Source organism: Callithrix jacchus, chromosome 1 (assembly GCF_049354715.1).
Source record: "Callithrix jacchus isolate 240 chromosome 1, calJac240_pri, whole genome shotgun sequence".
Taxonomy (NCBI): Eukaryota; Metazoa; Chordata; class Mammalia; order Primates; family Cebidae; genus Callithrix; species Callithrix jacchus.
Window position 1 is genome coordinate 80,670,182 of NC_133502.1, and position 25,850 is coordinate 80,696,031.

At 46.1% G+C, this 25,850-nt stretch overlaps 1 protein-coding gene across 3 annotated transcripts in view; it reads left to right on the forward strand.

The window, feature by feature from the left end:
* The window catches only part of IPPK (inositol-pentakisphosphate 2-kinase), a 58,440-nt gene that overhangs the window by 18,503 nt on the left and 14,087 nt on the right, over positions 1-25,850 (forward strand). For all 3 annotated transcript variants that reach the window (XR_013532729.1, XM_035301225.3, XM_035301236.3), the window contains exons 6-11: positions 1,165-1,254; positions 9,182-9,240; positions 11,190-11,262; positions 13,694-13,973; positions 16,979-17,129; positions 17,805-17,907. Coding sequence is in view for 2 of the 3 variants with exons in the window: in XM_035301225.3 (XP_035157116.1) it covers positions 1,165-1,254; positions 9,182-9,240; positions 11,190-11,262; positions 13,694-13,973; positions 16,979-17,129; positions 17,805-17,907 (756 nt within the window). In the remaining variant the exon portion in view is untranslated. The remainder of the gene's footprint in view (positions 1-1,164; positions 1,255-9,181; positions 9,241-11,189; positions 11,263-13,693; positions 13,974-16,978; positions 17,130-17,804; positions 17,908-25,850) is intronic.

Genomic DNA, 25,850 nt, shown 5'->3' on the forward strand with positions numbered 1-25,850 from the left:
CACTTGCTTCTCCCTTCCACAGCCCCCACTTGCACTGCGATTCCTGCCATGGCTCACAGACCCTAGGTTTATGCTCATTCCTGGTAGCTCATGACAGGAGACCCCACCCACCCTGCATGTCTGGGCTGGAACAAGCCCTGGTTGAGGGTCACCAGAGGGAAACGTATTGGGGCCCCCCACCGCATTTTGCTCAGAAGGCACAGCCTGCCAGGGTCCCCTGGCTTTCCTCTGTGCCCCTCCCCGCTGGCCTTGCCTGCTTGGTGCTTGGCTGCTGCTCGTTGTGCTGCAGGAGTCCCATCCACAGGTTCCCTATAGACTGGGGAGCTCTCCGTGTCCTGCTCGGGATGGATTTTCCTGGAGGCACAAAGGCCAGTGTGACCCTCAGAGGCATTGATATGTCATCACCAGGAGTCCTGAATTTCTCTGGTGCCAGGCAGTGGGGGCCGGATGGGCCAGGGGCCCCCTTGCTTCAGCTCTCTGCTACCCAGGTCGGGGGTGTCTGTCAGGGTCCCTCAGGAAACTGCCTCGAATGTTCTGGCCTTTGTTCCCCTCCTCCAACTCTGAAGCAGCAATTTCTGGGTTACACTCTTGGCCTGAGCTCATGCCTCATGGTTCTCCTCGGTTGTGGGTGGACATTCTGCTTCTGCAGCCACGATCTCCAGTGCCCTAGGCTCAGTGCAGGCCTGTGTATTGTGTATGCTCAGAGGCTGCAGCTTTTAGAGGGCAGTGGGGCTTCCTTGACCTTCTGGGAGCCTAGTAACTGTCATATGGGCCCCTGTCAGGCCACATGCTAGTGTCAGCAGGAACAATAGTTCTGCTTCTTGGAGTTGGCAGTCCTGGGTCCATCTCTACTCCTAGAATCTTGCAGTCACAGTCTTGAATGAAAGCACGAAGCTACTGTGTGTTGTACTTATGTTAAGCCAGCATGAGGCACCACTGACCCTCCTCAGTGGGAGTTCTGGCCATGGGTCCTCTAGCAGAGATGTTTGTGTGATCTGGTGCAGGAAGTGTTGTTCTTGCTGGGAGCTGCAAATGAAAACAGCTTCTGAGGCCGTTTATTCCTAACACTTGCTGCACTCATTATCTTGTAGTCAATGATGTGTCTACTTAGAGGTATATGATTTCTTCCTAAATATTTTTCCTCCTCATTTGTTTATTTTACAGCCAAAATGTGGGTTCATTCCTTTCTCGAGTGATGTCACGCATGAGATGAAGCATAAGGTCTGTCGTTACTGCATGCACCAGCACCTCAAGGTGAGGAGAGCCAATGCCCAGCTGTGGGTTACTCTGGGCTCTATGCAGAAGAGCTGCACACTGGCAATCTGGGCTGAGGCATGGCCACCCACAGTTTTCAGAAGAGTAAAAGAAAATATGGATACTTTTAGTTGACATTTTATTTTACAAGTGATTCATGTTCACCTTTTTTATTTTTTAAATTTAGAGACAGGTTCTATATCACCCTGTCAGGCTGAGTGCAGTGATGCAGTTATACCCACTGCAGCCTCAACGTCCTGGACTCAAGCAGTCTCCCTGCCTTGGCCTCCCAGAGTGCCTGGTGTAAGCCACTGCGCCCAGCCCATGTTCGCCAGATTCAGTCCTTTAAAATATATAATTCAGTGGTTTTAGTCTCTTCATAAGGTTGTACAATCACCACTTCTGTCTAGTTGCTGACATTTTTATCACTTCAAAGCAAACCCCTGTCCCTGTTAGCAGTCACTTTCCATTCCCCATTCCTGCCATGTCTTGGTAACCACCAGTCTACATTCTGTGTCTGTGGATTTCCCTATTCTGGACATTTCATATAAATACTATCACAGTATGTGACTTTTTGTGACTGCCTTCTTTTACTTGGCATGATGTTTTTGAACTTCATCCATGTTGTGACATGTGTCAGCACATCATTCCTTTTATGGCTGAATAATATTCCATTGCACGAATGTACCATGTTTTGTTTATCCATTATTTATCTGTTGAATGGAATTCCAGTGTGTGGGTTGTTTCTGCCTTTTGGCTATTGTGAATAGTGCTGCTGTGAACCTTTGTGTAGGTACTTGTTTGATTCCCTGGTTTCAGTTCTCCGAGGTAGATTCCCAGGAATAGAATTGCTGAGTCTTAGAGTAATCCTATGTTTAACTCTTTGAGGAACCTCCACACTGTTTTCTACAGCAGCTGGACCACTTTACATTCCTAGCAGCAATGTGTAACAGTTCCTGTGTTAGTCCATTTTGTATTACTATAAAGGAATACCTGAGGCTGAGTAATTTACAAAGAAAAGAGGTTTATTTGGCCCACAGTTCTGCAGGCTGTGTAAGCATGGCATCCGCATCTGCTCAGCTTCTGGTGAGGCCTCAGGAAGTTTAAAATCATGGCAGAAGGCAAAGGGGGAGCCAGAGTATCACATGGCAAGAGAAGGAGCAAGAGAGAGAGGGAGGAGGTGCCAGGCTTTTTTAAACAACCAGATCTCTGTGAACTCATAGAGTAAGAACTCACTGATTATTGTGAGGACAGCAGCACCAAGCCATTCATGAAGGATCAGTCCCCATGACCCAAACACCTCCCACTAGACCCACCTCCAATTCTGGCCGTCACATTTCAACATGAGATTTGGAGGGGACAAAACATCCAAACCATATCAGTTCCAATTTCTCAACATGCTTGTGGTTATTGCCATCCTGATGTTTGTGAGGTGGTATCTCATTGTGGTTTTGATTTACTTTTCCTTAAATGATGTGATATTGAGTATCTTTTCATGTGCTTATTGTCCATTTTGTATCTTCTTTGGAGAAATGTCTATTCAAGTTCTTTGCCCTTTTTTTTGGTGAGAGAGAGGTCTTTCTCTGTCACACAGGCTGGAGTTTAGATGTCTATTCAAGTTCTTTGCCCTTTTTTTTTGGTGAGAGAGAGGTCTTTTTCTGTCACCCAGGCTGGAGTTTAGATGTGTGATCACAGCTCACTGCAGCCTCTGCCTCCTGGGCTTAATGGATGCTCCCACCACGTCACCCTCTTTAGTAGGTGGGACTACAAGTGCATGCCACCACACTCAGCTAATTTTTGTATTTTTCATAGAGATGGGTTTGGCCACTTTGCCCAGACTGGTCTCGAACTCCTGAGCTCAAGCTGTCTGCTCACCTTGGCCTCCCAAAGTGTTGGGATTACATGCATGAGCCAACATGCCCAGCCATTGGCCCACTTTTAAATTGATTTTTTTGGTTACTGAGTTGTAAGTGTTCTCTATATATACTGGATAGTAAAGCCTTATGAGATGTGTGATTTGCAGATATTGTTGCCTTTTTTCTCTGTGGATAGTGTCCTTTATGCACAAACGTTTTTAATTTTGATCAAGTCCGGTTTGTCTATTTTTTCTTTTGTTACTTGTGCTTTTGGTGTCATATCCAAGAAATCATTGCCAAATCTAATGTCATGAAGCTTTTCCCCTATGTTTTCTTCCAAGAGTTTTAGATCTTACATTTAGATCTCTGAGCCATCTTGAGTTAATATTTGTATGTAGGGCTAGGTATGTGTCCAACTTTATTCTTTTTTGTTTGGTTATCCAGTTTTCACCACACTTGTTGAAAACACTGTCTTCCTCCAAATAATAGTCCTGATACCCTTGCTAGAGACCTTTTGGACATATATATGAGGATTCATTTCTGGGTTGTCTATTTTAGTCCACTGGTCTATATGTATGTCTCTATGCCAGTACCACACAATTTTGATTACGGAAGCATTCTAATATGTTTCGGAATCGGGAAGTATGATGCTTTCACCTTTTCAGCTTTTTCAAGATTATTTTAGCTATTTGGGACCACTCATGCTTACATATGAGTTTGAAGATTGGTTTTATTTCTGCAAAAAAAGGCTGTCAGAATTTTGATAGAGATCACATGAATCTAGATCACTTGTGGTATTACTGTCTTAACAATAGTGTCTTTTTTTTTTTTTTTTTTTTGAGGTGGAGTCTCACTCTGTCACCAGGCTGGAGTACAGTGGCACGATCTCGGCTCACTGTAGTCTCTGCCTCCCAGATTCAAGCAATTCTTCTGCCTCGCCTCCTGAGTAGCTGGGACTACAGGTGTGTGCCACCATCCCTGGCAAATTTTTGTATTTTTAGTAGAGATGGGGTTTCACCATGTTGGCCAGGATGGTCTTGATCTCTTGACCTCGAGATCCTCCCTCCTTGGTCTCCCAAGGTGCTGAACAGTAGTAAGTCTTATACTCCATGAACATGGGATGCCTTTCCATTTATTTAGGTGTTCAGTTTTTTTTTTTCAGCAATGTAGTTTTCAGTGTACAGGTCTTTCAGTACTTTAAGTTTATTCTAGGTATTTTATTCTTTTGGAATATTGTAAATGTGATTGTAAATAAGCTGCTTCCTTAATTTTCTTTCGGATTTTTCATTACTAATATATATAGAAGCAACTGATTTTTGTGTGTTTATCATATATCCTCTGACTTTGTTTAATTTTTAAATTAGCTCTTGGAGCTTTCTTGTGGGCTCTTTGGATTTTTCTGTATATAGGATCATATCATTTGTGAATAGAGGGTTTTTCTTCTTCCTATCCAATTTGGATGCCTTTAGCTTGTCCATTTCTACTAAGAAATCATTTGAGATTTTGATAGGGATTCTGTTGAATCTGTACATCATTTTGGGAAGTATTGCCATCTTAACAGTATTAATATTTTGAACATAGTATGAACATAGAATTTCTTTCTGTTTATTTTTTTGTTTCCTTCAATGGTGTTTTGTATCTTTTCATGTGTAAGTCTTTTACTTCTTTTGTTAAATTCATTGCTAAGGGTTGGGCATGATGGCTCATGCCTGTAACCACAGCACTTTTGGAGGCTGAGGTGGGTGGATCACTTGAAGACAGGAGTTTGAAACCAGCCTGGTCAACATGGCGAAATCCTGTCTCTACTAAAAATACAAAAATTAGCTGGGCATAATGGCTCGTGCCTGTAATCCCAGCTACTTTGGAAGCTGAGGCATGAAAAACCCTTGAATCCAAGAGGTAGAAGTTGCATTGAACCAAGATCATACCCCTGCATTGCAGCCTGGGTGACAGAACAAGACTCTGTCTCAAGCAACTATAAATCTTTCTGTAAGTAACTGCTTTCTCTTAATCCCATAAATTTTGGTATGTTGTGTTTTCATTTTTGTTTATCTTAATTCTCTGATTTCGCTTTTGATTTCTTCTTTGACCCGATGATAATTAGAAATGTTTACTTTTTACATATTTGGGAGTCAAATTTCCTTTTGTTATTGCTTTCTAATTTCATTCCACTGTGTTTGGAGAAAATTGTTTGCATGATTTCACTCTTAAAACTTATCGAGACTTGTTTTGTGGTTTAACATAAGGCTCCTCCCCAAGAATGTTCCATGTTTGCTTGAGCAGAATGTGTAACCTGCTGCTGCTGGATATAGTTTTCTATAGATAGGTTAGGTCTAGTTGGTTTTTAGTGTTGTTCAAGCCTTCTTCCTTGTTGACTTTCTATCTAGTTGTTGTGAGTATTAATTTCACATAATAACTTAAAGAGTATAGTTTAGCTTAATACCAACTCCATTTCAATCGTAGACGAGAGCTTTACTCCTCTAAAGTTTTGCTGCCTCCTTCCACCTTTGTGCTGTTATTGGGACACAAATTAGATGTTTCCACATCATGTTCTGGGCGACACAGATTTATAATTATGACTTTATGCAGTTGACTCTTAAATTATATAGAAAAAGAGTTACAAAATGTGTTTATACCTTCTTTTATGTTTACCTATGTAGTTACCTTTACTGATACTCTTTATTTCTTCCTGTGGATTTGAATTACTGTCTGGTATCCTTTATTTCATCCCAAAGGATTCCCTCTAGTAATTCTTGTAGGGTAGGTTTGCTAGCAACAAATTCTTTTAGTTATGGTTTATTTGGCAATGTGTTAATTTCTCTTTCATTTTCAAAGGATAGTCTTGATAGATCTAGAATTCTTGGATGGCACTGAGGATATGTCATGATCCTGCCTCCTCCTTTTAGCACTGAGGATATGTCATGATCCTGCCTCCACCTGGCCTCCATGATTTCTAATGAGGAATCAGCTGTTAATCTTAGGGACAGTGCTTTATATGGGATGAGTCACTTCCCTTGTGCTGCTTTTTAAGGTTCTCTCCTTGTCTTTGTCCTGTGACAGTTTGATTATGGTGTGTCTAGGTGTAGATCTCTTGGTCTCTATCCTAAAATTTACCCGTTTTCTCTTCTGCCTACTCAAGTCTGCCCTTGAGCCCCTCTAGTTACTTTTTCATTTTAGTTACTGTACTTTTCAACTAAAGAATTTCTTTCTTCCTTTTTTTCTTTTTAAACAGTGTCTTGCTCTGTCACCCAGAGTGGACTGCAGTGACATGAACATGACTCACCGTAGCCTTGATCCCCCTGAGCTCAAGCCATCTTCCTGCCTCAGCCTCCACCAAGTAGCTGGGACTAAGGTGCATGACACCATGCACAGCTAGTTTTTAAAATTTTTGTGGAATGGGGTTTTGCCATGTCACCCAGCTGGTCTCAAATTCCTGAGCTCTGGCAGTCTGCCTACTTCAGCCTCCCAAAATGCTGGGATTACAGGCATGAGCCACCATGCCTGGCCAGAATTTCTTTTTGGTTCCTTTTTGTAATTTGTACCTCTTTAGTGATATTCTCTATTTGTTGAGAAATTATTCTCCTTGTTCATTTTGGTTCTTTGTCCCTAGTTTCCTTTAGCTCTAATCATATTTAGGTTGGTTGAAGTCTTTGTCTAGCAAGTCCAGTATCTGGGCTTCCTCAGGGGCAGTCTAGAGATTCTTTTTTTCCTTGTATATAGACCATACTTTGTTGTTTTTTTCCATGTTTTATGATGATAGCTTGAAAGTGGGCATTTGAAATAATATAATGTGGCCCCTCTGCAGTTAGATTCTGTTCCCTCTGCAGGATTTTTAATTGCTGCTTTTTGTAGTTGTTACTGTTTGTTTAGGGACTTTTCTGCGCTAATTTTGTGAAGTGTGTATTCTTTGTCATATGTGGCCTCTAAAGTCTGCTCAGTTAGCTTAGTGGGCAGCTAGTGGGTCAATAGATAGTTTCTTCAATGGCAGGCATGCCAGAATGAATAAGTCTCCTAGTCTTTGCTGAGGAGCTCTGTTTGTGTGTTGGGGCCCACTCAATATTCACTAGGGTGGTTGATAATTTTGCCTTAGCCTTTACTTCCATGGAGCCTCAGATCAGCTCAGGTAAGAGCTGAGGACCTTCTCAGATCTTCTCTGAGTCTTTGTAAACGGTTTCTGGATTCCCAGGTGTATGTTGGAGCTTTTAGAGCCTCTGTACATCTTGTTACTCAGCTTTTCCTTTTTAGCTTTTGTTAACCATTTGCTCTTTATTCACCTTCCAAGGAAACCATCAAGTTAAACAGTTGCCTCTAAATGTTGTTGACATATGCCCCTGGGGAAAAGGCCTCCTGCATGGGTGAGTTCTGAGCCAGGTCAGTGAAGACAGCCTTGCAAGTGTGATCTTTCTGGGAACCCAGAGATAGGTCAAATAGTGACTGTCTGAGAGTGAGGCTTTGGAGATGCCCTGCCCTCTTCTGTGCTGTCTGTGGCTGCCAGGCAGTTGGTTTTCACTGTGATTGCAGCTGCTGGTTTTCAAGGTTCCCTTGGAGATAGAGATAGGGGGTTGGGAATAGGGTATTTAAAGTGCCAACAAGCTTATTGATCTTGGTTAGATTTACTTAGCTGTTTTTCTTGAATAAATGCTTCGTGAATTGTTTCAAGTCTGTGCTCAATTTCCAGACTTCAAAAATTTTGATTGTGACTTTTTGACCAGTTTTCTGATTGCCTTTAGGAGGATAGAATTTCTGGAGCTCATTGTGCCACCATTTCACCAACATCACCCCTTCTTTTCTTGTGGTGTGATTACTAGCTAAGCTTTTAGGAGAAAGATGGTATGTGAGCCATGCCCCTTAGGATACGATTTTCATGGTCACAATTCACTTTCAACATAAGTGACACATTTTTAAGAAATACTTTGTACTATAAAGCACTACCTGCTCATATAACCGGTAACATATGACATGGCATGAATTGGATGACCTGCCTTCCCAGGTAACTCATGTTGTCAGATATGTTTGTGTATCTTTCCAGACTTCTTCCTGTGCCCACAAAAATCTGTGTGTAATTCAGTGGAAATGAAGTGATCTCTCTTCACATGTTCTAATGTTTACATTCCTGTACGTGCACACACACACACACACACACACACACACACACACACACAAAATGGGATCATGCCATATGTACTTGGTCTAACTGCTTTGTTCATTTGATCCTTGAGGATTGTTTGTGATTGTTTAGGGCTTTTTTAGTGCATATTTGGATATATGCATGTTTATTTGTACATGAGCTTTTTTTTTTTTTAAGCAAAAGTGACATTACACTGTATCTGTTGTTCTGTCAGTTGCTTTTTTTCCTTGAATAAATCTTGGTAACTTTTAACTCTGCCTCTTTCTGGTTGTGGCTGCATATCATTTATGCATTCCTTCATTCAATAAATTGCTTGTTGTATGCTGGCCCCACTCGTGGATGGGCTGTGATTTATTTTGTCATTTCCCTACTGATGACTGTGTCTCTTGGTTTCAGGCTTTGCTGTTATCAGTAAGGCTGCAGTGGACATTCTTGTCTCTGTACCTTTTTGCCCTGTGCTAGTTTTTCTAGGTTCCTTGTAGATTTGCTGAGTCAGGGGACACAGACATTTTAAAGTTTGGTGGATACCACCAAGTTGTCTTTCAAAATGTTATGCCAATTATCTTCCCACTGGCAACATGACATTTCTTGTTAATGGTTAGTGGATATATAACTTCTAAAGGTTTGTTACTCACATTACCAGAATGTTGCCATGTAATTTGAAGGAGTTTGCTGCTTTCTTCCCTGCTCCTGTGAAGGGCTTGCTTGGAGGCCATGCCACATCACGTCTCACAGATGGGGCCAAGGTTTCCCTGAATGGAAGTCAAGTGGCTCCCTCCCCCACTCAGCGATGTGCACCTGCAAAGGTGGTGGCACCTTTTCCAGGGCAAGGCTTCAGCCCGTCTTCATTGTCTTCATCATTGATGCTGTTCTGTGTGTTCAGTTGGCACAGTGCAGTCACCAGCACCAGTTACCTCATGCCCTCCTGTTGGTGTTTTCACAGGTGGCAACTGGGAAGTGGAAGCAGATCAGTAAATACTGTCCCCTTGATCTCTACTCAGGGTAAGAAAACACTTCTCCTTTGGCCCCTTGTGTCACGTTTCCTGGAGATGGGTGGGGCGGGGACTCAGTGCCTGTGGGGGGTACTCTGTGAGGTAGGAAGTGGGGGAGGGCCCCATTCTGTCTTCAGGGCTCCCCTTCGCCATCAGCGCTGTAGACACCTGGGGCTTTGTGCTCCACTCCTGTCTCTGTGCTCAGTCTTAGGTGCTTGCTCACGTACTGGTTGTTCCCTCATCCGAATTGTGACCAGATTTATCTTCTACTTATATTAGAAATCAGCTGGTGCTCAGCCTTGACCTCCTAGTCTGGGACCTCATAGTTTGGTTGTTTGTGCCTTTGTTCTCTCCCTCCTCTGCGGATATTAAAACGTCTGCTGCTGCGGTGGCCATTTCTGTCTGGGCAAGGCCTGCTTGCAGCCTCTGATCAGGCACCTGAGTTCTGCTCCCCACCTTGGCACTGCCTCCATACCCCCCGGCCTTCAGAGCTTTGCTGTGTGCCCCACACACTACTCACCTGGGGCAGCCCAGAGTCTTTGTGGTTAGGAAGGCAGTAGTGTCTGGGAGCTGGGGAGGGTCAGTCAGCAGTGGGGCCTGGGGTTCAGTGGGCAAGGCCCTGAGGCCAAGGGGCAGCAGAGGGAGTCGTCAGGACTTAGGGTGGGAGCAGATGGAGGGAGATAGGACCTTGGCAGCACCTGGGATTCAGGGCAGTACCTCCCGGCCCTTCACCCCACCTTATACGCCCAGGAGAGAGTCCTTGGCCACAGGGCGGTGTGGATTTGTGAGCCTTTGCTGTCCTTTTTGATCAGCACAGCTCCTCTTTCCAATCTCCTTTCCCTCCCTGGGACCCCCATTACTGCAGAGCTGTTCTGGTGAGTCCGGTTTTTCTCACTCAGCTGCGTGAGTTTCTTTACTCTTTCCTCCCATCCTGCCCTCTGACCATTCATTTCGTGCCCCTGCCTTTGTCAGTGCTTAGCACTGCCTCTTGAGTGCGCACCTGGTCGTCATGTCAGTGCTTTTGGTTAGATGCTCTTGCAAACTTCCTGGAACAAAGATCAAACACAGAGTTGTCTTTGGAAGTTAAAAAGTTCACAGACGTCGGGAATGTTCATTCAGAAGGCGGCACCAACACTGCTTGCTCCATGGCTTCAGCGAGGCTAGCAGTGCGCTCACCTGTGCGTCCCATGTGGATTTCCCTTTGCACCTAAAGGCTGTAAATTGTGAAGCATTCGTAATAAAGAGTAATTGTTGATAAGTTATTAAATTGTCAGAACATTAGTAGGGAACCCTCCCTGGAATGTTATAGAATGCAGGCTTTCGGGAGTCAGCTAGAGAGTGCATGGATACTAGGCGCCTTGCTGAGTGCGTGCTCGTGGGCTCTCCTCACTGTCAGGGCCAAGTTCTCGTGCCTGCACAGGCAGCTTGACCCCCTGAGGTTCCTGTGTGGAGGTAGGGGAGGAGACTAGCCTTATAGCTCTTTGCTTGGAGGGCGAGGCTCTCTGGGGCTCCAGCCTCTCCCTGGTTCCCAGCACCCGCTCCATGGCCCATCACGGGCTTTCTGCTGCCCCTGAGCCTTTGGAAGTTGCGGCAGGAGGAACAGGGGAGGCAGAGCAGCTGTTAACCCCTCTTGGGTTGGGCCGTGATGCTCCTGGCTGGGTTCCCACTCCTGTGCCTAAGTTGGGTCCCTCACATCTCCCACAGACCCAGGGGTCAGGGCCAACCCCCCACATCTCTAGTGAGTGTATGCCAGGCTGTGGAGCTGTGTCTGTGACCCTCTGGGGAGGGAGCCCATGGCAGGGCTGTAGTGAGGGGAGAATATCACCATTTGGACCCAGCTGGACTCTGGGTTTCCCAGTGACTCCTGGGAGTACCCACCATTAGCCACGAGCAGGTGTGTGTGCAGGGACAGGTCAGTTCCAGCTGCTTTTAAAGCATGTTAATACTTTTCCCTTTTAGAAACAAACAGAGAATGCACTTTGCTTTGAAGAGTTTGCTACAGGAGGCACAGAACAACTTAAAGATATTTAAGGTAAGAGCTGCTTTGATTCTATGGTGGTTTCGGGGTAGGGCTGGCGAAGGTTCCGGTGACTTTACAGACAAGGGTGTTGGGCTGGGCTGCACGTTGTGTGTGTCTGACATCCCCTTTGGGCTCCTCATGCCCTTTTAGTTCCAGACCTGTCTTTCCCTGACTTTTTTCTGAGTGACTGTGGGTTTTCCATGACTATTCCTTCCACAAGTACAATATCTGAGTGACTGTGGGTTTTCCATGACCCTGGGGTGCTCGACCAAAGCCCCAACAACTGCTGAGTGGGCCTTGGTCTGTTGTGATGAGCAGACGGGTGAACCATTGGTGAAGATGGCTCTGGCACTATCTGGGCTGGCATCACCTGGCCTACTGGCAGTGGTGTCCAAGGGGGAGCAGGTGGGGTTAGGGCCTGGCAGGATTGGAGTGTCTGTGGAGGAGAGGCTGGGGGGAAAAAAGGGGATGAGATGTAGGGCAGGGTAGGACTGGGTGGCAGTCGGGGTGCTGGGCCCATGTTGGACATGTATCCTCTGGGCTCCCCCTTGTCATCACCCCAGTCCCAGTTGTAGCCTCATAATCCATCACACAGAAGTGACACCTGGGGACAGAGTTCCGGGGAGCTGACAGCCATGACAGGTGGATCCTTCAGAAAAGGCAGGGCTGTTGAGCACGAGCCTCTCAGCTTCCTGTGTGCCGTGGTCTCGACAAGGTCTCGACTGGAAGTCCTGGCCCCTCTCCTCATTTCCTCCATGTGGCTGGCGTCCTGCTGCCCGTCCTGCTGGCGTCCTGCTGGATGCCTCTCAGCAGTGGGCAGATGGGGCCTGCTCTTGACCTGCCTCTCCAGGTCTTGCTTAGAAACCCCATGGTGCTGGCTGCTGGGCAGTGAATTGGCTTCATTCGCTGTCTGCCTCCACCTTCCCAAATTCAGGAAATGATAACATATTTCACAGGCAGTTTTTATTTCATATTTATATAATTTATTTTTATAAACTCAGTATTTAAACCCTGAAGATATATTCTGTTTCATCAGGGATTTGTTTGAAGCCTGTTATAAGACTGGCATGTTATCCCAAGTGGACCCTTTTTTGACCCATTTGGCCTGCACCTAAGGTCTCTGGGGCCTGGAACTCTGCCTGGCTGTTGATTCCATTAAAATCAACATGGAAAAAATCTCGAGGATTAGGATTGTTTCAAAAGAGTTGAAAAGGGGATGGATTCAGAGAAGGGATACAGAATGACATTTTAAGATAACAGGGCAGCACCAAGATACATTGCCTACTGTGCATTCCATCAGCTCTCCTGCCGATCTGGTCTGGTTTAGTATTCAAACCCAGCAAGGCAGAAAACTGAAAGCTCTGAAGTTCCAGGTGTGGGCCAGGAACAGTGGCTCACATCTGTAATCCCAGCACTTTGGGAGGCGGAGGTAGATAGATTGCTTGAGCCAGAAGTTCAAGATCAGCTTGGGCAACATGGCAAAACTCTGTCTCTACAAAAAATCAAAAAATTAGCTTGGTGTGGTATGTGCACCTGTGTTCCCAGCTACCTGGGAGCCGGAGGTGGGAGGATTGCTTGAGCCTGGGAGTTGAAGGCTGTAGTGAGTCTTGATTGCTCCATTGCACTCTAGCCTGGGCAACAGAGTGAGACCTTGTCTCAAAAACATGAAAAATTAAATAAATAAATAAGATTCAAAGAATTGCTACTTTCCTGGGGTTGGCTGCTATCAGGGGCTTTTCCCCTGGGTACCACCCAGACCCCCATGAGTCATGGTGTCGACTCCCTGCTGGGCATGGCACTGGATGTCCCTGCCTGTGCCCTGGGTATGTATGAATCTGAATGTTGATGTTGTAAGGAATTTCTCTACTGGGCTTGATTTAAAAAGGTAGAACAGTCTTGAGCATGGACGTTTCCATATTGTTGATGCCAGCAGCTTCTCCCACCTTCTGGCTCAGCTGTACCACCCAGCACTGGGGTCACCCTGGGCATGGCCTGAACCCCAGGACACACTCATCTGCGGTGCTGGTGCTGACTGCCATCCTTGCGTTTGCCTGCTTAGAGCCAAGCCAAGGCCCTCAGGCTCTTGAGTAACTGGGCTGGTGGCTTTGGGAGTTTGTCACTTGTGGTGAGCATTTGCTCTTGGCTTCTGAATGTACTGTATATCATTGTCTGGGGGGTGTTGGTCAGGCCAGGGCACTGCTCTTTAGTTTTTGAAACCTTTTCTTCTTTTTCATGTCTCAGGGTTTGCTGCTTGGTTGATAGCATGGCTCCTGAGGGTGGGTTTTCCTGGAGGAGCTGGAGTATGCAGCGGCCACAGATGGGTTCGACAGCATCAGGGCTGTTGGCTTTCACCCGCTGCCTGGCCTGCTGGTGGTGGGGACTGAGGTCTTTTCCTACAAGCTTGGTAGTTTGATGTTTCCTTCTCTCTTTTCCCTGCCTGAAGAATGGTGAGCTGATTTATGGCTGCAAAGATGCCTGGAGCCCCGTGGCTGACTGGAGCGAGCTTGCACACCACCTGAAGCCATTCTTCTTCCCTTCCAACGGCCTGGCCAGTGGGCCCCACTGCACAAGGGCTGTGATCAGGGAGCTGGTGCACGTGATCACGCGGGTGCTGCTGAGCAGCTCGGACAAGGGCCGGGCAGGCACCTTTAGACTGGGGCTTGGGCCTCGGGGCCCGCGAGTCTGTGAAGCCAGCCCCTTCAGCAGGAGCCTGCGCTGCCAAGGTAGGTCCCAGCCTTCCCCAGGTAGGCGGTGGGGGCCGCAATGGCCTTGGGACTCTGCAGTCCCCATGGGTGGCCAGGCGGTCAGCAGAGCCTCCTGGGGGATCTGGGGATGCCACCTGCTTCCGCCAGGGCTCCCAGCACAGGGCCTACCTGCCTCTCACCCCCAGATGCAGACTTCCTTTCTTGCTTTTAAGCTGCATCTAAAAATTGCAGGACACATTTGGGCTGTAGGATTTCCCCCCAGAATATCATCCATATGTTGTGGTCCTCTCTGGTTTGTCGAATGTTTTCAACCATGTTATCCTGTTGGATCCTCATTGCAACCCTGGGGACAGGTTTTCCTTGACATGTTCCTTAGACGGAGAGAATTGAGGCACAGAAACCCTTCAGGGCTGTGTCCTGCCATAGTGGGGTGTCTTCACAAGCCTGGAGTAAAGAGACAGACCCGTGGGGCCTGTGGACTGCAGGACACCTTCCTTGCAGACAGGAGGGCGCGGGGCTGGGCCCTGGCCGCTGCTGTGTATCCTGACATCTCATGACCTGAGCCTGCTCGTGACTCTTGGCAGCCTACAGAAACCCCATGGTCTCTGGGAGCCTGAGACAGTTTGAAGACAATGGTCCTGCTTGTGCGCAGCCAGAAATCCGCCCACACCCTAGGCTCTGCCCTCTTTTCTTCTGCCTGTGCCAACTTTTTCTTTTGTTTTTTCAAGACACGATCTTACTCTATTACCCAGGCTGGAGTACAGTCATGTGATCTCAGCTCATGCAACCTGTCTCCTAGGTTGAAGCAATACTCCTGCCTCAGCCTCCCGAGTACAGGCACGCGCTGTCACACCTAATTTTTGTATTTTTAGTAGAGACAGAGTTTCACCATATTGGCCAGGCTGGTCTTGAACTCCTGACCTCAAGCAATCCACCCGCCTCGGACTCCCAAAGTGCTGTGATTACAGGCATGAGCCATGTCTGGCCAGCCATGTCTGGCCGCCATGTTTTCTCATTACAAGTAAATTTTGTGGTTGTTTTTTTTTTCTTTCTTGTTATGAAAGTGATTCCTGATCATTTCAGAAAATTTTGTTAAAAGTATGCCCATAATCTTGATATATAACTGCTTTTAAGAAAGCAGACTGTGTCTGGAGGGACAGATGGCATCACTTGCTGAGGTAGTCTGGGGGCACTAAGAGGTGGCACCACAGCACCCTGGGGCTCCTGCAGACCTTCTTGGTCATGGACACAGACAAGAGGGAGTGGAGCCGGGCCTGGCTGCTGGGATGTGCAGTTTAAAACATTAAGATCATACTCTACATGTCATTTTGTGACCTGACTTTTTGTTTTAGTTTTAGTTTTTTTTTTTTTGAGACGGAGTTTCACTCTTTGTTACCCAGGCTGGAGTGCAATGGCGCGATCTCAGCTCACCACAACCTCCGCCTCCTGGGTTCAAGCAATTCTCCTGCGTCGGCCTCCCGAGTAGCTGGGACTACAGGCACGTGACACCATGCCCAGCTAATTTTTGTATTTTTAGTAGAGACAGGGTTTCACCTTGTTGACTAGGATGGTCTCGATCTCTTGACCTTGTGATCCACCCGCCTTGGCCTCCCAAAGTGCTGGGATAATAGGCGTGAAGCCACTGTGCCCAGCCGTGACCTTTTTTACTTAATTACCATAAGTCTGTATCTATACCATCACACATATACATGTTTGTTTAGTTTAAAGACAAGGTCTCATTCGGTTGCCCAGGCTAGAGTGCCAATGGTGTGATTCTGGCTCACTGCAACCTCTGCCTCCTGGGCTCAGGCGATCCTCCTGCCTCAGCCTCCAGTAGCTGGAACTACAGGCATCACTACCATGTCCAACTAATTTTTTTTTTTTTTTGGTAGAGATGGGGTTTCTCCATGTTGCCCAAGCTGGGCTTAAGCAATATGCCTGCCTTGGCCTCCTGGAGTGTGAGAATTGTAGGCATAAGGCCCGGCGCCCGGTGATGACATGCATTTTATTCAACTTTTATTGACCACGCATGGATCTGCTGTAATTTTAACAAATCCCTTCCAGTTGGGAATGTGAATGAACTTTTACTCCTGTTTTCCTGCCCGTTGGCACTTTCATGTTAGGTCCTAGTGAAGTCTGCAGGTGACTACAGCATGTATGGACACCTTTATTACTGTGTGTTTGTCTGTAGTGTGGTTCTTTGTGGGAGATGGCTGCTCCCTTCAGGGGAGGAGATGGTCTGGGACTTGGTACCTTCCAAGCTTATCTGGCACGCTGTACAGCACAGGTGCTAAACAACTGTGAGTGGCAAATGAAGTTTTGTTTCTGCCTCTGTCCGTATGATGTAACAGATCCTTGTCAGTGGCTTTGACCACTGTCTGTGGCTCTGTGTGGCTGCTTCTGAGCTCATGCCTGTGGCCAGCCCAGGCCTTACCTGCCTCTCAGTGTGGGCTTGTGGCTCTGGACTCTGCAGTGTCCTGGGATTGTCCTCCCTTTAGTGGTCTTGCAGATTTAGGATATCAGCAGAATCCTTAGAAATTCTCTGCCTTGCGGTTGCAGTGAGCTGAGATCATGCCACTGCACTCCAGACTGGGCCACAGAGCAACTCTGTCTCAAAAAAAAGAAGGAAAATAAATTTTGTCCCCTGCCTTAGAATGAGGATTATGTCTCTAAACTTAAATCATAAAGTGACTTCCAGGGCTGTTGTGATGGAATCTGAAGGTCATTCTGAGAGTTGTGTTGGCGAAGGAGAGGCACGAGGCAAGACGCGCGAGTTTCTTGCTCTCTCCTTTGTGTTCGGCCTGGTGCATCCGGTGTGGTCCAGGCTCACTCCAGCTCCAGTAGCTCTGTGAGGCAGGAGCATCATCTCTGTCCTTAGCGCAGGTACAGGGTCCAGCCCTCACCTGCGGTGATGCCCGTATGGCTGAGACCAGGGTGAGTCCTGTGGTCTGCGCCGGCCTGTGTCTCCCTCCACAATCTTTGATAATCAACATGCTCTCATTTTCCCCTGATGTTCTCGGTAGGAAAAAACACCCCAGAGCGCTCGGGGTTACCGAAGGGCTGTCTTCTGTACAAAACCCTCCAGGTGCAGATGTTGGACCTGCTGGACATCGAAGGCCTCTACCCTCTGTACAACCGGGTTGAGCGATACCTGGAAGAGTTTCCCGAGGAGAGGTGAGGTCGGGCGGTCCCTGTCTTGGTGGCTCTGAGAGGAGACTGTAGGGGGGGGCAGGGTAAGAACGTGCCTCCCAGGGCACAGCTTCCTAGGAGATGAAGCACGCTGGCCACTCCCTGCCTCAGTCCTCCGCTCCTGGGTACCAAAGCCGGGCTCTGTAATTTAGTGCCTTGTGAAGAAGGAACAAGGTCACTTACTGGTTTCTAGAAAAGAAAGCACATCTGTGACCCTGGTAATTCCAATCCCTGAGTTGGGGCTGAGCCTGCAGAGGGCAGTGTTGCTCCACAGCCAAGCAGCCCTCCTGCAGGCCCTTCTGTGTCAGCCAAGCCTCAGTCCTGGGCTTTCACTGCGGGTCACTGGGCTCCACACCTATGCTGTGTCCAGTTGGGGCAGGGATCCTCTTCCTTCCTCGCTGGTCTTTACTTGCGTCTCTGGCGCAGGATGCTACTTGTGATGAACAGGAGATGGCTCAGCTTCAGGGCTCCCTGGTTCTGGCCTTGCTCCGTTCTGTTTAAAACCTTCCTGTTTAACATGAGGGAGATATATCTATTAGTTGTTTTTCAAAATAAATTGTGTGATGTTTAGTGGTACTGGGCTTTGTAGACTGTTAGCGGTTTCAGAAACAACCTCTGTGTGGCTTTGTCATCCTGTTTTTATTGTGCTTTCTTCTTCAGAAAAACCTTACAAATAGATGGGCCTTATGATGAAGCATTTTACCAGAAGCTGCTTGACCTTTCCACTGAGGATGACGGGACAGTGGCCTTCGCGTTAACGAAGGTTGGCAGACCCATCCAAAAACATGCTGTCTGCGCCGGCCTGTGTCTCCCTCCACAATCTTTGATAATCAACATGCTCTCGTTTTCCCCTGATGTTCTTGGTAGGAAAAAAACACCCCAGAGTGCTCGGGGTTACCGAAGGGCTATCTTCTGTACAAAACCCTTCAGGTGCAGATGATGGACCTGCTGGACATCAAAGGCCTCTACCCTCTGTACAACCGGGTTGAGCGGTGTCTGTGATCCTTAGATTCTTAGCACTAATTTGTTTTTTGTTTTTTTTCCATTACCTACCCCTGAGGTTTGAAACAGAAAACTTGGGATCTAAAAAAAAGTGGCTGAAGTTTCTCCCAGATGAACTGGTACAGATGATAGTACATTTAGGTTTTAAGGGGAATTTCCCTTGGTTGAGTTCTGCCCTGGCCCATCCCTGGTGGGATCAGGGCCTGGGGACAGCCAATCAGCAGCCCAGAACAGGCTCTCTACCAACTGTCCCTTTCTGCAAGGCCTTTGCTGGGGTGCCAGGACCCCACCTGTGCCTCTGCCTTGCCCCTGGCTATATGCAGGCAGCTTCCTTTCCTTAGAACCAAGGCCAAGGGACAGCCTTCAGGAGTCTCTTAGGGAAGAGGCCTGTCCTATATTTCCTGGGTCTGTGAAATTCAGGGCTCCATGAGCTTGGATAGGAAAAAAATGGCATCTTTATTTTTACTAAGCTTTACCTGGAGTTTAGCATTTCTTTCCATTACAAACATGGTAATGAGCCTGTGGGGTCAGTGGCACCCAGGACTTTGCCACTAAGAGGAAAAAAAGCAGACTTTCCATCTTACACTGTAGCGGCAGACACTTTGAGTGTGTTTTATTCATTACTACATAAAATGTTACATATTACTATGGGATGTTTGTTTTTAAAAATATTTTGGCTCAGCACTTTGGGAGGCTGAGGTGGGAGAATGGCTTAAAGCCAGAAGTTGGAAGCCAGCCTGGTCAACATGGTGCGACATCCATCTCTACAAAAGAAAAATGAAAAAATAGCTGGACCTGGTGGCGTGTGCCTATAGTCCCAGCTTCTTGGGAGGCTGAAGTAGGAGATGCAGTCAGGGCTGCAGGGAACTATGATCATACCGCTGCGCTCCAGCCTGGGCAACAGAGCAAGCCCCTGCCTCAAAAAAAAATTTTTTTTTACAGTTTTACCATCTGTATTTTATATTGAATATTTAAAAATGTTATTCTAAGCTGGGCGTGGTGGCTCTGACTTGTAATCTCAGAACTTTGGGAGGCTGAGGTGGACAGATCACGAGGTCAGGAGATCGAGACCATCCTTGCTAAGATGGTGAAACCCCATCTCTACTAAAAATACAATTAGCCAGGTGTGGTAGCATGCGCCTGTAGTCCCAGCTACTCAGGAGGCTGAGGGAGGAGAATCGCTTGAACCCAGGAGGTGGAGGTTGCAGTGAGCTATGATTGGCTACTGTACTCTGGACTGGGTGGCACAGTGAGATTATGTCTCAAAAAAATAAAAGATGTTGTTCTGAGAGAGGCTTAAACATAGGCTTTACTAGGCTGACAAAACCTTTACTGGACAACAAGCAGTGAGGAAACCTGTTCTTGAGTGAGCTGCCACTCCCCCCACGTGTGCGTGCTTCACTGCCTGGAGCCCTCGGCCAGCCTGTCCTGTCCAGTACGTGTCTGTGGCTCATACTTGGGAAGGAGCCCTCACTGCTTTCTCTAGTTGGGGCTGCAGCTGTCAGTGTTTTAAGGAGGACTGAGGCTGTCTGGTAGAGCCTGAGCCTCGGGTGAGCCTCTAACGCGAAGGCCACAGGGATGTTAGCAGAGGCCCAGGGTAGAGTTGTCATCCTGGTGAGGAGGGTTCCAAGTAGAGCCCTGGGGTGAGAATAAAGCAGTGAAGCCTGCCTCGTGCTGTCTGCAATTTGGATACATTGATTTAGGTATAAACAGCAGCATGGTGGGTTTTTTTCCCTAACAGAAGAAACAGGACTTTATTTCCTTTTATATGTTTCTGTATTTTTCAGTTTTCTACAAAATAAGTATGGATTACTTTTTCATTTTATTTTAATCTTTTAACCTCAACTGTAAATGTAGTCTTGTAAGCAGCTAAAGCAGCTATCACTTAACTAGCAGGATGGCTAAAAGAAAGACATTGAAACAACGCCAGCTGCAGGTGCAGAGAAGCTGGATCCCTCATCTGTTGCCCATGGCAATGGAAAATGACACAGTCACTCTGGAAAACAGTTTGGAAGGTTCCTTCACACTAAACATGCAGCCACCCTGCACTCGTGCTCCTGGGCATTTATGCCAGAGAAATGAAGACTAACACCGAAAACCTGTAGAGAAATGTTCACAGCAGCTCTCTTTGTAAGAGCTAAACACTGGACACCACCTACATGTCTTTCCACAGTGACCTCCAGCAGGTCACACAGACTGTGTGCATTCATATCAAGTCTTAAGGAACAGACTCTTGAGAAATAGCAGCCTGGGCAGATCTCCAAGGGGTTTGTTGGTGACAAAAACCAATCCCCAGAGGTCACACTGAATGACTCTGTGTATAACATTCTTGAATGATAAAGATTAGTGCTTGTCAGGGGTTGGCAGGGAAGAGCAAGGGAGGTAGATAATGGTTATAAAAGGTCAAACCTGGGAATCCCTGTGGTGATGAAACTGTTCTGTATCTTGACTATGGTGGTGAACGCATCAACCTATGTGGGATCACACACGCACACACACACACTTGCATACATGTAAAACCCAAGATATCTGAATAAGTGTGTGGATTGTATCAGCATCACTTACCTTGCTGTGATATTGTAGTTTTGCAAGATGTTGAGAGAAATGTGGCTTGAGGTCTTTCCATGCTGCATTAAATGGGCCTGCTCTTTTTCTCTTGTAGGAAATTAGCTTCTGGTAGTTGAAGCTGAAGCTAGGGAGTTGGCTGAGGACATTTCTACACAAAAGTTCTTGCGCTCATATTGTTTCTCTCATTGAACCTTGAAGGCTGGGCATGGTGGCTCACGCCTATAATCCCAACACTTTGGGAGGCTGAGGCTGGTTGATCGCTTGAGACCAGCCTGGCCAACATGACAAAACTCTGTCTCCACTAAAATACAACATTAGCTGGGTGTGGTGGTACATGCGTGTAGTTCCAGCTACTCTGGAGGCTGAGGCAGGGGAATTGCTTGAATCTGGGAGGCAGAAGCTGCAGTGAGCTAAGATTGTGCCACTAAACTCCAGCCTGGGTGACAGAGCGAGACTCCATCTCAAAAAAAAAAAAAAATTGAACCCTGTACCTCCAAAGAAAAGACCAAATATTTTCTTCATTTTAATGCTCAGGAAACTGAAGCCCCCAGTAACTCTTGCTTTTGTCTGTTGTGTAGTATCAGGTAGCAGGGGTCAGCAGACATTTGTAAAGTCTGGTCCTTGTTGAAGGTACCCGGCCTTGCCACTGTAGCTTAAAAGGAGCTGTGGAGAAATCATAAGAGAGGCTGAGTTCCAGGAAAACAAAAACAGGAGGTGGTGGGCTACATTTGGTCCCCAGCCCATAGTTTTCTGACCTCTGACCTCTGAGCACTTGTGATTATTTTTTTATTTCATTTTTTGCTCTATGTGTTTGGGACTTCCTCCTGTTTCTCTCCCTTTAGTGGTGTCTCGTCCAGTTTGATCCTGAATATTTAAATTCTAAAGTTAATCAGTTATTTCAGACTCTCAGTCCCCACACAGTATAAGGACTTGAGACACTTAGTTCCAGTTGTCTCTCCCAACTTATGTGTAGTATTGTCTTGTATTTTGTTTGTCTTGGTATTTTTTTAGTTATAATTCAAAGTATTATTTTACACAGGTGTTTGTTTAGATTTATTCATGTGTTTTCCCTTATCACTGCCTAACATTCTTGTAGCTCAGATCTTTTCCTATTTTTCTGTAACAGCTTTATTGAGATGTAATTTATATATCATTCAGTTTACCCGCTTAAAGTGTACAATGCAATGGTTTTTACTGTATTTAAAGATACGTGCAACCATGCCCGCAGTCACTTTTAGATTTTCATCACTTCAGTAAAAACCCTGTACCCTTTAGCCATCACCCCATTTTCTCCTCATTACCCCAAGCCCTAAGCAACCACCTATCTACTTTCTATCTCTGCAGACTTGTCTGTTCCAAATGTTGCATGTAAACAGAATCATTTAATGCGTGGTTGTTTGTGGTTGGCTTCTGTCACTTAGCCTCATGTCTTCAAAGTTCATCCATGTTGTAGCATGGATCAGTACTTCATTCCTTTCATGAACAGAACATGGCTGTTCATCCTTTGATGGACATGTGGGTTGTTTCCACTTTTTGGCTATTATGCTCAATGGTGCTATAAATACTTGTGTAGAGGTTTTTTTGCATGGACATGTGTTTTCACTTTTCTGGGGTAATATGCCTAGGAGTCGAATTGCTGGGTCCAGTGGCACTTTTATGTTTAACTTTCTGAGGACCTGGGCAGACTTCCCAAAATTGCTGTACAGTTCGATCTTCCCACCAGCAGTGTTTGAAGGTGTCTCTATTTTTTTCACATCTTGAGCAACACGTGTTATTACCTGCCTTTTTTATTTTAGCTGTCCTCGAGTGTGTGCAGTGGTATCTTGTAGTTTTGATTTGCATTTCCCTGAAGACTATAAGAGCATCTTTTCATGGGCTTCTTGCCCACTTATATATCTTTTTTGGAGAAATATCTATTCAGATCCTTTGCTCACTTTTTTTTTTTTTGAGATGGAGTCCCGCTCTGTTGCCCAGGCTGGAGTGCAGTGGTACAATCTTGGCTAACTGCAACCTCTAACTCCCGAACTTAAGCAGTACTCTTGCCTCAGCCTCTTGAGTAGCTGGGATTATAGGCAACTATCAGAATGCCTGGCTAATTTTTTTGTATTTTAAGTAGAGGCAGGGTTTTTCCATGTTGGCCAGGCTGGTCTCGAACTCCTGAGCTCAAGTGATCTGCCCACCTCAGCCTCCCAAAATGCTGGAATTACAGGTGTGAGCCACTGCGCCTAGCCCAGTTTTTTTTTTTTTTTTTTTTTTTTGGAAAGAGGGTCTCTCTTTCTCTGTTGCTAGGATAAAGTTCAGTGGTATGACTTTGGCCTCCTAAGTAGCTGAGACTGACTATAAGTGCGCACCACCACCCCCACTAATTTTTTGTATTTTGTTAGACAGCAGATTTCACCGTGTTGCTCAGGCTGGTCTCGAACTCCTGAGCTCACGTGATCCACCCACCTCGGCCTCCTAAAATGCTGGGATTTCCGGTGTGAACCACCATGCCCAGCCCCTTTTGCCTACATTTTTTTTGAGACGGAGTTTTGCTCTTGTTGCCCAGGCTGGAGTGCAGTGGCGCGATCTCGGCTCACTGCATCCTCCGCCTCCTAGGTTCAGGCAATTCTCCTGCCTCAGCCTCCTGAGTAGCTGGGATTACAGGCACGTGCCACCATGCCCAGCTGAATTTTTGTATTTTTAGTAGAGACAGGGTTTCACCATGTTGACCAAGTTGCCTACTTTTTAATAGTGATATTTGTCTTGTTGAGAATTCTTTGCATATCCTGGCTACTAGACCCTTATCTAATACCTGATGGGCAAATATTTTCTTCTATTCTGTCAGTTGTCTTTTTACTTTTTTGGTAATGTCTTAGATGCACAAACATTTTTAATTTTTATGAAGTACAGTTTAGTTTTATTTTAGGTTGTTCCTACTTTTGGTGTCATATCTAAGAATTCATTGCTAAATAAATCTAAAATCATGAAGATATCCCGTGTTCCCTTTTAAGAGTTTTATAGTTTTAGCTCTTATAATTAGGTGTTTGATCCATTTTGAGTTAATTTTTATATATGATTTCAGGTAGAGGTCCAACATCATTCTTTTTTTTTCAGAGACAGGGACTTACTCTGTCACACAGGCTGATGGGCAGTGGTTTGACTGTAGCTCACTGCAGTTTCAAACTCCTAGGCTCAAGTAATCCTCTTGCCTCAACCTCCCCAGTAGTTGGGACTAGAGGCGTGCACTGTAACGGCCCAGCTCCAATATCATTCTTTTTTTTTAGACGGAGTTTCGCTGTTGTTAACACAGACTGGAGTGCAATGGCACAATCTCGGCTCACCGCAACCTCTGCCTCCTGGGTTCAAGCAATTCTCCTGCCTCAGCCTCCCAAGTTGCTGGGACTACAGGCGCACACCGCCACGCCCAGCTAATTTTTGTATTTTTAGTAGAGACGGGGTTTCACCTTGTTGACCAGGATGGTCTCGATCTCTTGACCTCATGATCTACCTGCCTCGGCCTCCCGAATTGCTGGGATTGTAGGCGTGAGCCACCGCGCCCGGCCTCCAACATCATTCTTTTGCATATACTTATACAATTGTCTCAGCACCATTTTTGTTTTGTTTTGTTTTTTGAGGCAAAATCTTGCTCTGTTGCCCAGGCTGGAGTGCAGTGGCTCGATCTTGGCTCACTGCAACCTCCGCCTCCTGGGTTCAAGCAATTCTGCTGCCTCAGCCTCCCAAGTAGCTGGAATTGCAGGCACCAGCACCAACCTGGCTAATTTTTTGTATTTTTAGCAGAGATGGGGTTTCACCGTGTTGGGCAGGCTGGTCTCGAACTCGTAACCCCGCGATCTGCCCCCTTCAGTCTCCCAAAGGGCTGGGATTATAGGTGTGAGCCACTGCACCCGACACGTCTGGATAATTTCTTGTTTTGTAGAGATGCAGTTTTACTATGTTGCTCAGGCTGGTCTTGATCTCCTGGGCTCAAGCAGTCCTCCCACCTTGGTGTCCCAAAGTGTTGGGATTTCAGGCATGAGCCACTGTGCGTGATCTAGTTTTGTTACACATTGTTTGGCGTAAAGTCAGTTTCCCAAGAACCTAGTGATGACATTAAGTGAGGACTTAGCTTACTACAATTTATATATTCTGCTATTTTATGGACGTTTGGGTTGTTCCCAGTTTTGGGCTATTATGAATTAAGCTGCCATAAATATTCTTGTACAGATCTTGTGTACTGTGCACACATTTCTCTTGGATGGGATTTCTGGGCCACAGGGATGAGTATACTTAGTTTTAGTAGATACTGCAAAACAGTTTCACCTGATCATGTTCCCTGCAACAGGTCTGGAGTCACTTGTGCTCCATACGGTCTCTAACACTGGGTTGTGGGTCTTCTGAATTTCAGCCATTCTGATGTGTGTGTGTGTAGTGGTATCTTGTGATGAGATTAAGCACCTTCTTATATGTTTATTGGATTTTTGCTTTTATGATCTATTTAAGTCACAATTTATGTCTCTTGCTCATTTTTTGGTAGAGTTGTCTTTTTCTTACTGATTTGAAGGCATTCTTGGTATATTCTGGAGAGAAGCCCTTTGTCAGTTCTGTGTCCAGCAGGTATCCTTTCCCACTCTGTAGCTTGTCTTTTCACTCTTAATGGAGTCCTTATAAGAACACTTCATATGTTAAGGTAGCGTAATTTACCAGTCTTTTTCCCATTTAAGAAGTCTTTCTCTACCGTAAGGTCCTAAAGATATTTTCCTACTGTATCTTTAGAAACTTTATTGTTTTGTCTTTCACATTCTGTTGGGTGACTGAAACTGATTTTTGAAATGGCAGGAGGGAGGGTTTTATTTTCTTTTCAAATGGAGTTGTCCTGGCATCATAGAAATGGTAGTGAACACTGTAGAGTCATAACAAGCCTTGATATCTGGCAGAGCGAATCCTTCTGTATTCTTCAAGCATGTCTTCGCTGTTCTTGGCCTTTTGTATATCTACATGAACTCGAGAATCACCTCGCTCAGTTCTGCAGGAAAAGCACAAACAAAAGTGCTGTCCCACAAAAATTAAAAACAAAAACCTCCTGGGATTTTCATGGTGTAGCATTAAAATGACAGGTGTTGAAATCTGTACAGTACTGAGTCTTCCAACATGGAC